Below are 17,802 nucleotides of genomic sequence, written 5' to 3' on the forward strand. Positions count from 1 at the left end.
TGTGAAGCAGGTCTAACCTTTACAACAACATAAATGAGTGATTCAAAGAATTAACATACTTTAAAAACTTTTTACCCAATAAATTAGAAACTCTAATTAACAATTCTTAATCTGTTTTGTCAATATTATTAATGATGTACGTGACGTTTCAAGAAAATTAACATATTTACGTAAACACCACCAAATCTGAACATTTCAATTACTAAACTATTTAACTGAAAATCAAATTATATTGCCATCAAAACTACCGATTTGATCAGACATAAACAATATCTCTAGTCATTACAAGTTGGGGTACATTACCATGATCAATATGCAGAATGTAACATTTATCTCCAAAATATGCAACTTTATATATATCTATTATCTATAGTTCAGTCACCTCATTGACCTGTTTTCCGAAGAGGATTTCAGAAACTAAGTCTCTTAAAGCCTGTTTGTCTTCCCCTGACATTGCACCCTCCCCTTTTAGCTCCGTCACAACACTACTCAGACTTCTGTTTATTGTCTCCAGTTGGGGTCCAGTAAAGTCTTTAGAGATCAGTTTAACGACGGATGAAATACACCGGCCCGGTACATGGAGTAAAGTAGAGTGCTGCTTGATGAAGATTAAATTACATGAGATGTTTAATAGATCAGCCGAGTTCTGTTCAGTTTTCAGTTGTTCTAGAAGTGCCTGTTTTTTGCTGAAGACCATGTTTCGCTCCTTCTTCTTGTCCAGCTTTCTGACAAGAAGTTGGGTAAATTGAGGGTCAGTCAGCTCTGTGTAGCTCTGTATAAACTCTTCAACGTCAGTTCCTGAAGTAACCGATGTAATGATAGATGTAGCAAACTGCTTCGCATTTTTAGGCAAGTAACCAACAATTGAGTCCAGTTTTAAGTTATCCCCCTGAAACGGACAGCCCGTTTCTTCAGCAAGTTTGGAAAATGTGGCTTTAGTCAGTTCTAGACAGAGAGTCTTTAGTATGTGCTTCTCGATCTGGGCCCTGATCGTAGGATCTTCAAATACTTTGAGACCTTTTTCACAGAGTATAACAGTGTTGTAGAGAATATTGATTGTGTCCTCGTCTGCTTTCTGTTGAGACTTGCTCGATTTCATGGTTTTCTTCCTCACTTCTTCGTCGAGTGCTTTACAGTATTTATCATTGAGTTCTTTCTTCAGTAGTTCGCTTATCTCGGCAAGAGTAGTATCCTCCTTTGGCTCATTGTCCATGAAAAACTGCAGATCTTTGATGTCATCCTCTATTTGTTGAGCACTGAGATAAGTTGGGCCAAGTGCTGGTTTGGGAGGTGTAAATTCTTCATCATCATCGTCTCTGGCACGTCCTTTCTTCCCTTTCTTACCACCTTTTGCTTTCTTTACGGTCTTTATCTCAGCAGAAGCTGCAGCATTATCGAACTTTTTAAAAGTTGCCAAGATTTTTGGATTTACAGCATCTGACTTGACTTGTTCAGCAATCTTACTATCAAACGAAGATAATAATTTATTAAGAAGGCTCACGGAGACCACTGCTTTGCTGGGTAGTATTCTAAACAAGTCAGCTGTAGAGTTGGCAAGCACTAAACCCAACACCTCCTCTTCGTCAGCTTCATTACACCAATCAAACATCCAATCTATAAGCTCAATGTAGGTGTCTGTTGCGACAGCCTCCTCAACAATGGATTGAACACCAACTATAGCACCTTCACTTACACACCCTGATGAAAGACTAACAGAGTCCACAAACCTAGCGATAACAGAGTGAGGATTATCAATACCCTTGTTCTGCATCATCTCAAACGTTATGTATCCATTCTGTTTGTAGAAACTATCAGCCCACTGATTTTGAGCGGAGGTATACAGAGATGGTATAAAGACTGGGTTAGTGCTGTGACCCTGTAGTTGTCCTTTAAGACGTCCTGAGCTTATCATATCTTTTACACAACTATGACCAAGGGATGCAGTTATTCCGTGAACTTCCATTATTTTCCCCAAATGTACTGGTCGAGTCGCAGCACTACAGGCTCCCCGCAGCTTTGCAGCTTGTCGATCAACAAATGCAGTTGTGAAGAGAGTGTCGGTCTTCTTGTCGTATGTTCCGATGATAAGGTCACCTACCCTGGGAACCAGCTCCTTTGCAAGAGTTGACACCGGCAGGGAGACCTCCCTACTCAACTGGGTCAAAGGAAGTAGCCCTGTTTCTTGCAGAGTTTCATTAATTTCAATGGCAAGGTTATCGAAGAATTGCTTGCTTATCAGCTCTCCATAGTGAATAGAGAGCTTAGTGTCATGGGACAACAACTCATTTACTTTCTTCTCCACGTGAGAGTAGTCCACATTAAGGGTTTGAGCTAAGTCAGTCATTGCAACTCTTCCACCACACACGTACAGCTCATCTAGGATATCTTTCTCCAGCTGTTTGGGAGTGATGTACTCTTTACCATCACACGAGTAAACCACTTCCAGCCAACCTAGATTAATGAGACGCTGTATCACTGCCACACAGTTCCGTTCAGACAGTTTGTTTTTGGTTGCCTCAAGTTGTACATTGTAGAGCTCTTCCTGTAGTTGTCTTACCTCAGCCCAAGCAGACATCCTGTATAACGATAACTTTTTTAGAGCTAATTTAGAGTAGGAAAATATCTTCATACAATTCAAATCTTGTTTCATTAAAAGAAAATGAGTTCGTTATCCAAGCTCAGCATCAGAAGATCTTCATTTTAAGACCAAACCCAACCGATAACATAAAAAATGGAAATTTTTTTCACCAACTCGGGAGGTCACATCCTACAGTCAATGATAATGATAAATCTGCCGTTTTCTGACAAAATTGCTTAAGTAACACAAGTTTCATTTTGTGCAAATTGACTTTAAAGATTTCAATTCTGTAATTGCTCTGGGCTAGCTGCTGTCCAATTTAAACTGCACCCACTATGTTTCTAAGGTACTTTGTCGACTTTTGAGACTTATGACAAGGTTTCATCATCCTAACTTCTCGGAAAGTGCCTCAAAATCACAAATTATAGTTTGAATTTCTTAGAAAAGTGCTTAAGTACAATAAATTGTTTATTTCCAGGCTAAAAGACCCACAATCACCAAATTGCCGCCAATAGGCCAGTTTTGGACGTAGAAAACAATGCCACCATTTTCAGTTCCCAAAATAGCACCATTTTTGAGATAAACGGCACCCGTTTTCCAAAATGTTACTTAAGCACTTTTCTCAGAAAAATGACAATTTTTTGCATTTTAGGGGGTTCCAAAAAGGGGGTTTCGGGGGGTCGGCGAATGTATCCAATGGTCCTCAGGGATAGTTCTTGATCCAAAAACAAAAGTTAGACCAAAAAACCCGAAATTTCCAAAATATTACTTAAGCACTTTTGTCAGAAAACTGCAGAAATGATGTTATCAAACCATTCTTGAGTTATTGACATAGGTCACTTGAAATCAGACAGTTAATCATGATCGATGCTCTTTGTAAAAATATTATGCCTTTGATAAGTACAAGATATGTAAGAAATAATTTATTTTAATCTGGTCATTATATTGTAGTTTGCATGACATGTTAACACGAAATTTCTCACTTAGTTTCCTGGTTTGGATATATACCTTCGCATCATAGCATTGTTGTCATTTTGAAATCTAGATTTTGCCAACTAAATAATTTGTTGAATTATTTCTTGACTTAAATCAGATTAAGCCAATTTTTTCCTTGAATGAAGTAAAGATAACTTTACGTAGGCCTATGTAAAGTAAATTTCAACCCTACAGTATATAGGGAACTTGAAATTTAGTTTCTAGATTGTTTTATCTGATTGTTTATTCCAGATAATGGAATTATTCCAACAAAATATTTCTTAGGTTATTGATGGCAGCCAAACAACCACCAATTGGCATTGACCTTGGAACAACTTACAGTTGTGTTGGAGTGTATCAAAATGGGAAGGTAGAGATCATAGCAAATGACATGGGATATCGAACTACTCCAAGTTATGTTTCTTTCTCTTCTGAAGACCGCCTTGTTGGAGAAACAGCAAAGCAGCAAAGTGCTGTCGACCCACAGAACACTGTGTTTGATGCCAAGAGATTAATTGGGAGGAAATTTGATGATGCAGCAATTCAGGAGGACATGGCACATTGGCCTTTCAAAGTTACCTCAGATGGCGACAAACCACGTATTGAGGTAACATATAAAGGGCAAAAAAGGTCATTCCATCCAGAAGAAATTTCAGCCATGGTTTTAGTAAGGATGAAAGAAACAGCTGAATCTTATTTAGGTGGGTCCTGTGAGGATGCTGTAGTCACTGTTCCTGCCTACTTTAATGACTCACAACGTCAAGCCACAAAAGATGCTGGAGTGATAGCTGGGCTAAATGTTATGAGAATTATCAATGAGCCCACAGCAGCAGCGATTGCTTATGGACTGGATAAGAAGACAGGTGGGAAAAGTAAAGAGAGAAATGTTCTCATATTTGATCTAGGTGGTGGCACATTTGACGTTTCTATCTTGACTATTGATGATGGTATATTTGAGGTCAAGTCAACATCTGGCAACACTCACTTGGGGGGTGAAGATTTTGATAACAGAATGGTTGACTTTCTTATTCAGGAATTCCAACGGAATGCAGGTGAAGATATTGGAAATAACAAGCGAGCTATGAGACGTTTGCGGACTGCTGCGGAAAAGGCAAAAAGAGTTCTTTCATCAAGCACACAAGCATCCATAGAGCTTGATTCACTTCAAAATGGCATGGACTTTTATACAACAATTTCACGAGCAAAATTTGAGGACCTCTGTATAGACTTGTTCAAAGGTACGCTTGACCCAGTACAGAAGGCTCTTGATGATGCAGGATACAAAAGTGAAAATATCCATGATATTGTTTTAGTTGGTGGCTCAACTAGAATCCCCAAAGTACAACAACTTCTGGCACAAATGTTTGAAAACAGAGAGCTGAATAAAAGTATTAATCCCGACGAAGCAGTTGCATATGGAGCAGCAGTTCAAGGTGCAATATTATCTGGGAACAAAAGTCAAGAAATCCAAGAGATGCTTCTCATTGATGTAACACCCCTATCTCTTGGAATAGAAACTGCTGGTGGGGTTATGACAACACTCATCAAAAGGAACTCTGCTATTCCAATCAATGAAACAAAGATATTTACAACTTATCAGGATAGACAACCTAGTGTCTGTATTCAAGTGTACGAAGGAGAGCGTGCGATGACAAAAGATAACCATCTTTTGGGACAGTTTCACCTACATGGCATTCTACCAGCACCACGGGGAATCCCTCAGGTAGAGGTTACTTTTGATGTTAATGCTAATGGGATTATGGAAGTTTCTGCCTATGACAAAAGCACTGATCGTGGACACACAATCCAAATAAAGAATGACAAAGGAAGGTTGACAAAAGCACAAATAGATAAAATGTGCCAGGATGCCATTTTATTTGCAGATGATGACAGATCAGCAAAAGCCCGAATTGAGGCAAAGTCACAACTAGAAAACTATGTGCATGGAATTCAAATGAACTTAGATAACTCTAATCCTCACTTAATGATACCACCACAAGATCTTGATATTCTAAAACAAACTTGTGAAGAGACTCAGCGTTGGATAAATGTAAATTCTGATGCAAGTGAGCAACAGTTTACAAACAAACTTAAAGACATGGAAAGAAAATGTGCACCAATTATTACTAGAGTTTATCAGAACATGACTTCAAGAGGTGGTTCAGAGACATTGAAAGTTCCAGAAACCAAAAAAATGGATGAGGTTGATTAATGTAATATGGCAAACAGAACATAGTCATAAAATTCTATCAACTGATCGAACGTGAATTTCAAAAGAAATGTGGAGCAGAAGACATGGCAATGAACCTGAGAGAGCTTTTTATTCTCACTAAAAAAGAGAAAGCTCATGGTTAAATTCATGAAATAGTAGAACATTCTTTGCAGATTGATACACTACCTTCAACATACGTTGTGGATCCGTTTCAGTTTATAAAAATACAGTTAAAAAAAAAGAATACAGTTCAGGAATTCTTAACATAAAATTTATTACCATGTCAAAGTGAGTTCATTAAATAATAATAGTTTATTTTTCTGGGCTTTGGCAAAAATGATTTATTTGCTATTGCACAATTAAGAATAAAAATAAAATGATTGGGAACTGGGTTTTACTACCCCAGTTAATGTTTACTAAAAATAGATATTGAACAGCAATTTAATTAATCGATCAAAATGTTTTTAACCTTGTGTGTGTAGACATATTCATTTAATTTGCAGTATGACTGGTATGCAAAAATTATTTTCATATCAATTGCTTTCCTTTGTATAATTGATAATAAAGATTTCCAATACTAATGCATACAATTTTAAACAAAAATCTAATCCCAACCCTCCAGAATTATAATGATAATAATAAATCTATACAGCTACAGCTATTGATTGACGATGTCAATTCATCGCATGTCGGCGCGGCACAGCAGCGCATCTCGCTGATCTAGCGTTGTATCACGTTGTGACTCCCACGGTCGTCCTGACGATACATGGGGAGCCGCGCACTCTAGCGCCGATATCGCTGTGAGAAGCCTCATCGAGTGCGCGGCGCGGCACAGTAACGCATCGCGCTACAACTACAGCTACACCATACATTGAAATAATTATGACCCCTTATTGTGGGTAAAATATGTGTCCTGTCGACAATCAATGAAAATGCTTTTCGTTGAAGTGTCCTGGTTTAAATTAAAGCATATTCAAGTTAAATAGTTCGATCAATATACACAAATAAATTCATCAACCTTATTTAAGTGACTGAACTTTTGAAACTTAAAAATAATAAAAATCTAACCAGAGTCCTTTTGCATTTGCAAAAATGCACGACCGAACCATCATTGTGTGACGTAATACGTAATACGATTTTATTAGTTTCATTGAATGTCAACACATCCATATTGGAGCATCATATAAAAGCTTTGTGAACAAATACTGTTCTAAAAAGTATTTTGAATGAGCTTGCTTTCAGACCTCTGTGGGGAGTTTTGAAAGGAGAAGGACAACACATCATCACCCTGAATCTTTTAGGATATGTTCTAAAAATAGCCAGGATATATTCTGTAAAACCCTCTGGTGTCGAGATTACTCCATCAGATCCCAAGTTCGGATCCACTACTGTTAAGGAGACCCGTATCCAGTGGGGACTGTCGGCGGTAAGCTACAGCTCCTGCTGGTAATCGACTCGGAAAACAGTAGTGGTCCCCGTTTTTGGGTTGGAAATGAACACCAGATCTAAAACAGTTCCCCAGTTAGAATCCACACTTACTGCTCCTATACCCCCTCCTAGAAGCCGTAAATCTCAAAATCCCACCTCCCTTAGTGAAAAGCATGCTCTCCCTATCCACATTCACAAAAGAGCACAAGAAATCCAAGCTCCTAACACAGCCATATACGAGTTCATAACATCGGAAAGACTGAAATCTAACAGACAACAGATCCTAATATCAGACCACAGCACCCAAGAAGATATCTGTCCAACATGCCACCTAGGTGTTCTTGCTGAACAAGATGGGCTCCTTTGTGAACAGTGTAATGTTTGGCACCATCCCATTTGTGAGGAAATCAACACCAAAGAATACAAACATCTCCAAGATGAAAAGTTTGACATTGCGTTTGTATGTGGTAACTGTGAAAAACAACGCCTTACTACATCCACATTACCTCCTCCGGATGCAGTCATTGCATCGATCAACAATGCAAAATGGGGAGTCCTAAAAGGTTTACAGATAAGGCCAGCTGTAGACTCTATCTACAAGAGGGTAGTCCTTTGGAAGAAGAACATGTTTAAGGTACCGAAAGGTAAGATAGGAGAGAGTTTTATTGAGGAAGTTGCAAATACCATCAATCTCTTTAACAGTGGCTCTAACCTTGAGAGTGTTGCAATTTCTATGACGCTTATAATTTTTCCCCTCCTGCTCCAGAAACCCTCCAAATCCTCTAAAGCCAAAGACCATGTAGCACACCTGGAAAGAAGACTCCAACTATGGAAAGATGGCGAAATAGAGAAGCTCGCTAGGGAATGTAAATCAATACAAGATCGCCTACTCAAATCTAAGTACAGCCCAGGACATCACAACAAAGTCTTTACACGACTCATGTTACTAGGAAAAGTCTCTGCAGCCTTAAGATGGAATGGGAGCCAGAGAAGTAAACTCCTGGACACAAGCCCTACTGTCATACAGGAACTCATAAAGAAACACCCTGAAAGCAGCCCATCACTCGAATCTAGTCTAATGAAGGGACCCATTGAAGAAATAGACAACGTCATATTTGATTCCATTGATTCCAGCAGAATTGAAAAGGTTGCAAGAGACCTCAGCGGATCTGGTGGGCCCTCAGGAACTGATGCAGAGACATGGCAGCATATTCTCTGCTCTAAGCAGTTTAAGAAAAAGCCTGAACTTCTAAAAGAAGCAGTTGCAGTTTTGGCCAGAAAGCTGTGTTGCCAAAAGATACAGCCCGACCACCTGAAAACATACATAGCAGGTCGCCTCATCCCCCTTGATAAAGACCCAGGGGTAAGACCCATTGGGATTGGTGAAGTCCTTAGAAGAATAGTCGGAAAAGCAGTGATGACCACATTGAAACAGGACATTATCATGAACACAGCACCCATGCAACTGTGTGGTGGCTTACAAGGAGGAGTGGAAGCGGCCATTCATGCAGTCAGAAAGATCTTTGAAGAAGAATCCACAGAAGCGATCCTGCTTGTTGATGCTGAAAACGCCTTCAATGCATTAAATCGCAACACAGCCCTTAGGAATCTTCGATACACCTGTCCAGAGCTGTTCACTTACATCCTAAATACATACAGACAAGAAGGTCACCTATTCATTGCCAACAGTGATGACCTCTTACAATCTCAGGAAGGAACAACACAGGGAGATACCTGTGCACTCGGATGGTATGCACTGAGCCTAATGCCTCTGCTCAGAGAAGTCCAGGTTAAACAGACTGAACCTGAAACAGAACTAGAATCAGACAGGGAACCCAACACTTATCCCAAACAAGTTTGGTATGCTGACGACTCTGCAGCAGGGGGTAAACTTGATCAACTCACGAAATGGTGGGAGGACCTTAAAGATCATGGTCCCATGTATGGGTATTACCCTAAACCCAGCAAGACATGGTTGATAGTGAAACCAGAGCATGCAACCAAAGCTAAGGAACTCTTTCCAGACATTCAGATCACTACCAAAGGCCGCCGTTATCTTGGGTCTTATATCGGATCAGATGAAGGGCTAAAAGAGTTCATACATAAGGAGACCGAAAGTTGGGAAGCAGACATTCTTGGACTCGTCGAAATAGCTGCAAACGAACCCCAGCTAGCCTACTCCGCTTTCATCTATGGAACCTCCAAAAGATGGAACTTTGTTTGCCGTACAACCCCAGGGATTTCCGACCATCTGAAACTCTTGGAATATTGTGTCAAGGAAGACTTTATACCAGCCATTATGGGCAAAAGTTTTGTGCCTGATCAAATCAGAAAAATAGCTTCACTTCCCGCAAGAATGGGCGGGCTGAGCGTTCCAGACTGTACATCAACAGCAGAGATGGAGTACACTAACTCAGTAAATGCTACAAAACAGCTCACAGAAGCAGTTTTTCAACAGCTTACTACTTTCCAACTAAACGAAGAACTGCAGCATGACATCATAAATGAAGTAAAGAAGCGTAAGGAAGAGCTTTACAAACACCAACGTGAAACTATTATGAATGAGGTATCCCCATCAACACAAAGGCAATTAGAACTCCTTAGTGAAAAAGGAGCATCCATTTGGTTATCTACACTCCCTCTAAAAGCATGTGGGTACGTCCTTAACAAACAGGAATTCTTTGATGCCCTCTCACTCAGATATAAGTTATAACCTTACACTGTCTACAGCTAACAGAAGTCCCCTATGTGTATGTGGAAAACAAAATCATATCAACCATACTCTAACCTGCAAAATCGGAGGCTACGTTTCACTTAGACACAATTCACTAAGAGACACAATAGCTGAACTCCTAACCACTGTTTGCAAAGACGTTGAAACAGAACCCCAGCTTCTCTCCGTTCCTCACACACTTGAACTATCTAATGGAACAAATAGACAGGATGGTGCAAGACTGGACATCAGTGCGAGATCGTTTTGGTCGCCGCTGGACAGGGCATTCACAGATGTAAGGGTACTTCACCCTCAAGCCCAGTCCAACAGTGACAAGAGCATCTCACAGATGTACCAATCTCACGAGAAAAACAAAAAACGTGAGTACAATGACAGAGTCCTAAATGTTGAAAAGGCTTCCTTCACGCCACTGGTGTTCAGTACTACAGGAGGAATGGCAACCGAGGCTTCACAGTTCCTAAAACATCTCGCTGAAAAGATCAGCCTAAAGAAAGGCCAACGGTATTGTGATGTGATGTCATTTGTCAGACGCAGACTGCGTTTTGATCTACTCAGAACCTGTATAATCTCTATCAGGGGGTACAGAGGTACCAGAACCCTTCCACCCACGGCAATAAGTGATTTGGACCTTAACCTGATCAACACTCTTAAACCCTAAAAGGTCATGGAGTGCTTGTTGGATGGTGGTCTAAACTGCTTTTTGTTGTGATGTGATTTAGTGGATTTTACATATATTATTACAAAGGGTTTTATTTTACCTCAGTTTTTAAATTTGTACCATTTTTACAGAATTTTTATAATTATAATTATTTTTATATAGGGTCATTGCTATATTATGTGTATATTGTTTTGAGTGAACCAGCATTGTTTATGTGTTGTAGGTTTACAACCTACCAGGATAGTTCTTTTATTCAAATTTCTGATTGTTTCTGAATAGACTCAGTGAAGACAGATTCTAATGGAAATAAATAGTTGAATAACGTATCGACATTTCTACGCCATACTCATATTCTCAAATTATTTGTTATATAGTATTGTTGAAAGTATTAAAAGTTTTAATAAAAAAAAACACTACACGAATCCACCAGATTAACCTACCAGGACGTGCGCCGAGTTGGACTCGTCGACGTATATATGGAACAGATATTTTATGAGTATCACCCGTCAATTTATGTGTGGAGGGGGTTGATCTTGAAACATGTTAATGATACAAGGATACAAAAGTGATAAATACTTTATCGAGTACACAATAGCTGTAATCCTGAAATAATTTAAGTAAAACACAAGTCCAATTATTTACAGATATGTTAGAATAATTTAGAAATGTTATGTGCTAGAATAAACGTATATGTAGGGTTAAAATGTGAAGAATATTCAAACAATATACACATAATATAGCAATGGCCAATTTAAAAAAAAAAGTAAAATACAATTGGCTGACTATAAGGTCATGGCATGAACAAACAATTTTTAAAAAAATAGTCAAGTGATGCTAAAGCAGAGCACAAATGTGTAATAAGTTAATAGATTATAAAAAACTGATTCATGTGATGCATTACGCAGAGCACAGATAAAAATACTGATTCAATGATTAAAATTATAGCTGTGAGTGTCAATAAATTACTGTGTCATAAAAAAGGAACGATGTACACGTGATTTGAGATACCAATATCTCAATATCAAAAGGATAGTGTCTAGAAACATTCATAGTCCATGGTGGCAGGTATCAAGTTAAACGAAGTTACACTGACTGGCAATGTATACGATTGCCGTCTCCCTCTCTCACCCCTGACCGCTATCAGGGTGCTCCTGAGGATTGAGAATCTAATCCTGGTGCGCATGTAACACATAATAGCCGCATAGTCTTCTCCTCTCTTCTGGGATAGTTTTTCAGCGAGTCTCTTGTGGTATCTTGTGGCTTGTGGACCCCATCCGCCATTTGTTGAGTATATAAGTGGGGTAAAGGTGCCTTTTTCCACCTGGATGATTCTGTTGTTGTACTTTTTCATTTTCCTCATTTCATGAGCTTTATAGATCTGTTCCATATCTTTTTTGTCATATGTGGGTGAGTTGGGGTGGGTAACACAGACATCAAAGAATGTTCGTTCAAATGTGCTCCAGAGACCTCGTGAGGATACATCAGGTGCAGCTCTATCAGCATTGGTACCAACAATTTCTTCATTATCAAGGGGTATCAATGCTGGCTCAGTCACTACATCTCTGCATACTTCACGCTGCAGCTCTGCATTTAGATCGCGGATGTTGTTGTGTCTCATAGAAACATAGCCACCTTTCTTACATATAAGTGTGTGATTCACATTATTTCTTTCTCCACAAGCACAGTGTCAGTGAAATGGGGTGTTAGGGATCTCCCAACCATAACGCAAGTACAGAGCATCACGGAACTCAATCTTGTTCAGGGAGTAGCCAAATCTCTTCAATGGAAGTGCAGTAAAGCACAGTGTACCTTGAAACCAGCTACTGATCAGGGTGGGAACGTGTGGCTCGATGAAATAAGAACAAAATCCTTGCTGGTTGTTACAAAAGGTGCTAATGTTCCATGTAAAGATCTAGAAAAAACAGTGGTTGATAATGGAATCCAGGTTCATAAGCAATATGTTGATAGTAATGGTGATCAAGTACTCATATTACCAACCCAAGCTTCACGAGATAATCTGAAGACAGAGCTGATATCATCAGGTATAGCTGCTAATCAACTGAAAGAACCAAAGCAAAGATATCCCACTATCTCAGTTGTTGGTCTACCTAAGGATTTTAATAGAGATCACAAAGAAGAGATAAGGAACACCATCCTGGAGCAAAATCCTTACATTTCTCACTGCCTCAAAGCAGACTCTTCACTGTTTGATGTTCTGTCTGTGAAACCTCTCCGTGCAAACCAAAATATAAATAAATAAATAAATAAATAAAGTCAATTTTTACAGCACAGCAATATATATCTAAATATCAGATCCTCTGTAATCATAATGTATAAAAAAAGGAGCTTTTCTCTGTGCTGAAGGATGAATCAAGGCAGATCATGGTTCTGTTAGCAGGCCACCCTAGTTATGGACAATACATATATATAAAATAATTAAATTATAATTTTAAAATTGTGTCAAGATTGAACTAAAACATAACTCAGGGTAAAATAGACGTATTCCCTTCGTCAAATTAACTATTTACAATACTAAACTTAAACGAACTCCGGGTAAAATAAACGTAATCCCTTTGTCAAACTTGCTATTTACAATAAGTTAATAAATTAATACGGTTGAAAATTATTTCATATTCAATAACAATGTAGCATCAATATAATTGATACAAATGAGGAGCATACAGTGAGAATTGCACATAACAGGAGGACTGGAGGTATGGAGCAATAATGATTGACAGTGCACCTTTCCACTGATGTTCCTAATTTCCTGTAATAGCTTAATAGGCATGGAAATACTTTGATTGCAGGGGATAGATTGGATTCACTTATGTACTGAGATAACTTAACCGAAATAACATAAGTCATAACTGCCTAGATACATTGGCTAGTGTTGGGTGGGATCATGAATTTATCGTAAGAGTTATCCCCTTGGTAATTCTCATCAGTTAGCAACATATTCATAAGAGTTTCTTTGTATAACTTAGAAAATTTCTTAACGTCGTCACACTCTCTAAGGGACTTTGGTAATATGTTCCAGGCCTTAGTTCCTAGATAGTTAAACTCCTTGTGAGATCTTGATTTAGGAGTATAAAGATTGCAGTTTTCTGCCTCACGTGATCCACCAGAAATATACGAGAATTTCCCGATAAAATGCTTTGGACATGTTTCATTGATTATACGGTACATATATGAGCTAAGATGAACCTGTCGTCTCAAATGGAGAGGAAGCCATCCCATATTTTTGTATACATTAACCGACCTCTCTCTGATGTTTACATCTAGGGCTATTTTAGCAACCTTTTTGTACATGATATCTAACTCTCCTAGTCGTTTTTTATATGTTCTTGACCAGATGGTGTCTAAGTAGTCAAAATGTGGCAACATAAGTGCATTAGCAAACATCTTCCTGAACTTAAGAGGGAGAAGTTTTTTTGATCTATACATAGCACCAATTCTTTTGGATATCTTTTTCTTAATGTTATCAATATGTTCATTAAATGTCAATCTGCTGTCAACTATAAGTCCAAGGTACTTATGGGATTTAGTTTCACAGATTACCAAAGTAAGGTCATCACAAATTTCAACAAGGATGGCATCAAGGTTAGGCTTAGAGTCAAGGATCATTAGTTTTGTTTTTTCATTATTCAGGGATAGTTTATTAGCCTGAAGCCATCTGATAACTAATTTCAACTCTTGTTTGATGTTACCATAGTTTCCTCTAGATATATTGTCAAAATATAATGCACCGTCATCAGCAAATAGATAAGGTTTAGAAAATAGGCATGCATTAGGCAGGTCATTGATAAAAATGCTGAATAGAATTGGTCCTAATATACTTCCTTGAGGCACTCCAGAGTTCAATGAATGTAAACTGCTTATCCTACTCCCAACTCTAGTTTGCTGTAATCTATCTGTGAGGAAGCTCCTAAACCAGCTCAATGCAGTATCTTTTATTCCATAATGCTTCAGCTTTTGAATGAGAATATCATGGTTAACAGTATCAAATGCCTTTCTGATGTCCAGGAAGATAATTGCAGGATGCTTGGCACTGTTCTTAGCAGTAAATATACGATCAAACAGATCTAACATGAGATAAGTTGTAGAGTGATCTTTACGGAAACCATATTGATGCTCTGAAAGTATTCCCTTTTCATCAAGATATTGAGTCAGTTGGGAGTTCACACAAAATTCGATGCACTTTCCAAGAATCGGTAAAATTGAGATTGGTCGATAATTACTAGGATTCTCAGTATCACCATCCTTATGGATTGGGGTGACTTTTGCAACCTTGCAGCTGTTTGGCATGATGCCACTGGATAAACTCAAATTTACAAGATGTGTTAATGGAGCAATAAATGCAGGTAAAATTTGTCTAAACACTCTCAATGGTATATGATCATTAGTGGATTTGCTACAAGGGATACTTGCCACATAGTCTAAGATATTGGACTCAGTTATTTCAGTAAAGCTATTCAAGCTGGTCTCGTTGTCAATCTGCTCATTTTGTAGATAAGATAGAAATTCATTTTCATTTTCCAGCTGCACTTCTGCTTGGATCTTTGGACCTATTTCAGCAAAATATTTATTGGTGGTTTCAGCATCAAGATTGTTATTGATATTGTTAGCTTTAACAGGCAGATTTGATGCTGTCTTTATCGTTTTCCATACACCCTTTAGATCATTCATGGCACACTTGGCTTTCAGTTCTGTTGCTAAGTTAGTCTTCCTATTAATTCTAGACAAATAGGTTGAATAGTTTCTCTGCCGTTTATATGCCATCCATAATGAGTCACATTTATTACAGTGTATAAGACCATTTGGATGTATACGTCTGTTCTTGTTGTGTGTTAAAAATTTACGGTAAAGTTTCCCTTTCAATTTCTTACTTTCTAAAAATTCTGGAGATGGCTTATGGATGTAATCACTATGGCACTTAATTTGTTTAATTGGACAGAAGTGATCATAGTAGTGATCAATATGTTCGTTTAAACCATCAACTGCATCATTCAGACTAGTTGAATCTATTATTGGTCTATAATCACAGGTTTCCAAAAATTCTTTAAGAGCAGTAACATTCATTTTGCTGTGATCTCTTATTAGTAACTTCTTGAATTTTGAGGCCTTATGCACATTGAAATCGACAATGAACTTTACGACCTGATGATCTCCTATACAATCATCAAGGACTTTGCAGTCAAGAAACTTGGAGTAAGTGTTTGTTATGACAACATCGATTGTGGTCTTTGTGATTCTGTTTCCTAGTTTAGCAATGCGGGTAATATCCTGAACTACCTGTACCATTCCAAACATTTTCATTGTAATGTCTAATTTCTTATAGTTCATACTGCTGATGTTGTTTTGGTCTACATTTACATCACCCAGCCAAATAACATTCTTACTTCCTATACTCATCATGCAGTCTGTCATATAATCTAAAAACAAGCCATCATAAGGTTGAGTGATAATATTAGAATTGCTATACGAGATAATAATAACAGGTTGTTCTTCGGTTTACTGTCTTGCCAAGTGTATGACCAACTTTACATAAAGAGATGTAACAAGTGTCAAGGCTTTGGTCACTATTCTAAGACTTGTAAAAACGAAGTGTATTGTGGTTTCTGCGCCGCCCCTGGACATGAAACTCAACAATGTGATAATAAGGACAACAATTCAGAGGAGAAAAATGATCTAATGCCCACATACTGTTGTATCAACTGCAAAAAGTCTGGCTCACCTGATGATTTATGTAAACATGCTGCATTTTCTACTGAGTGTCCTTCTTACCGGATTCAGCAAGAGAAACTTAAAGCCTCCCTATCTTATTATTCAAAAAACTAGTTTCCTCCAAACCAAAGAAATTGCATCAACTTCGATATATGATCTGGAATGCTAGAAGTCTTAATAATAAGTGTGACGACATTATGTGCTTACTTCAAGACCATGATGTAGACGTTGCTATTGTAACTGAAACATGGTTATCTGACCAAGCCAATACTACAACAGCAGCAGTTATAAAATCATATGGCTACAGTATTGTTCATGATTTCAGAGCAAACAACAGAGGTGGTGGCACTGCTCTGATTTACAACATGGCGTTACATTTCTCTGTTGTTAATTTGAAAGTTCCGAACCTGACAACCTTTGAATTCATCGCTGGATCTATAAAGTGCACTCCTGACATGAAGATCCTTGTCCTATGCATCTATCGAACTGGCCCTGTCTCAAAGAAGTTCTTTGAGGAACTTGATGACTTATTGGGTTCTGCAAGTCTGAAAAGTGACTATATAATAATTGGAGGAGATTTCAATATTCACACAGAGTCAATTACTGTAAACTCAACTGAACTGCTGCAGACCACCTCATCTTATGGTTTCAAGCAACTTATTGAAAATCCAACCCACATGAGTGGAGGAACTATTGACCTGCTCTTTGACCAGAGTAACTTGATTGAAACGTCTACAATTGAAATCCTGAAAAACTGTACCCTGAGTGATCACTTCCCCATCATATTTGCCACCAAGAAGTTTCAAACTAACCTCAAAGCTCCTAAAACAATCAACACTAGACAGCTTAAAACCGTGGATTGTGATCAGTTGGCGATTGATTTACTGATGTGTTCCTCTGACTATGAATTGGCAGACTGCTTTGTTGAATCTTGTGAACAATTTTTCCAATGTATTGGTAGTGTCCTCGATGAACATGCACCTTTGGTCCAAAAAACTATAAGCTTTGTTCCCCATGCTCCCTGGTTTGATTCTGCGTACAAAGATCAAAGGAAACTTAGAAGGAAAGCCAAGAGAACTAAGCATAAAAGTGAGGAGAACAGGATACTCTTTGAAGAGATCCGAGATGAAACAACAAACATGGCTAATCTTAAAAAACAACAGTATTATAAAGGTTTACTTGACAAAAATCAACATGATGTTAAAGCTATATATAGCATTGTCAATCGTGAGCTTGACAGACATCAGAATACTCCTCTCCCAGAATCAGAAGATGTTTCAAAACTTTGCAGTGATTTTAATCACTATTTCAATGAAAAGATCAAGAACATTAGGAAAGATTTCCCCAGCATAGAAGATTTTGATGTTGATAAACACATTATGAATCAACAGAACAATTCCAACTGTGAAGGTCGGTTATATGAATTTGAACCATGCACAGAGGATGAACTGTCTGAAATAATCAAAGAAAGTGGAATCAAGTGTGCACCATCT

General features: G+C 38.2%; 4 protein-coding genes across 8 annotated transcripts in view; 2 read left to right on the forward strand and 2 right to left on the reverse strand.

Moving 5' to 3' along the window:
- LOC134816726 (arginine and glutamate-rich protein 1-A-like) overlaps nucleotides 1–17,802 on the reverse strand; it is a 1,122,901-nt gene that overhangs the window by 194,150 nt on the left and 910,949 nt on the right. The window lies entirely within an intron of this gene.
- LOC134816722 (neuronal-specific septin-3-like) overlaps nucleotides 1–17,802 on the forward strand; it is an 89,136-nt gene that overhangs the window by 36,534 nt on the left and 34,800 nt on the right. For 4 of the 5 annotated variants that reach the window (XM_063825699.1, XM_063825700.1, XM_063825701.1 and 1 more), the window contains exon 1: nucleotides 3,636–3,645. The exons of the other annotated variant lie outside the window; for it this stretch is intronic. The gene's annotated coding sequence lies outside the window, so the exon portion shown is untranslated. Of the gene's footprint in view, nucleotides 1–3,635; nucleotides 3,646–17,802 lie in introns of those variants that run through there. 5 annotated transcript variants of the gene reach the window in all.
- On the reverse strand, nucleotides 42–2,578 carry LOC134816494 (E3 UFM1-protein ligase 1 homolog). Its single transcript, XM_063825355.1, has one exon. The coding sequence runs from the start codon at nucleotides 2,573–2,575 to the stop codon at nucleotides 368–370; it is 2,208 nt and encodes a 735-aa protein (XP_063681425.1). The 5' UTR covers nucleotides 2,576–2,578; the 3' UTR covers nucleotides 42–367.
- Nucleotides 3,832–6,289, forward strand: LOC134816558 (heat shock 70 kDa protein-like). The gene has a single exon (XM_063825453.1). The coding sequence runs from the start codon at nucleotides 3,846–3,848 to the stop codon at nucleotides 5,763–5,765; it is 1,920 nt and encodes a 639-aa protein (XP_063681523.1). The 5' UTR covers nucleotides 3,832–3,845; the 3' UTR covers nucleotides 5,766–6,289.

This window comes from Bolinopsis microptera, chromosome 6, assembly GCF_026151205.1.
Source record: "Bolinopsis microptera isolate Bmic1 chromosome 6, MBARI_Bmic_1.0, whole genome shotgun sequence".
NCBI classification, from domain to species: domain Eukaryota; kingdom Metazoa; phylum Ctenophora; class Tentaculata; order Lobata; family Bolinopsidae; genus Bolinopsis; species Bolinopsis microptera.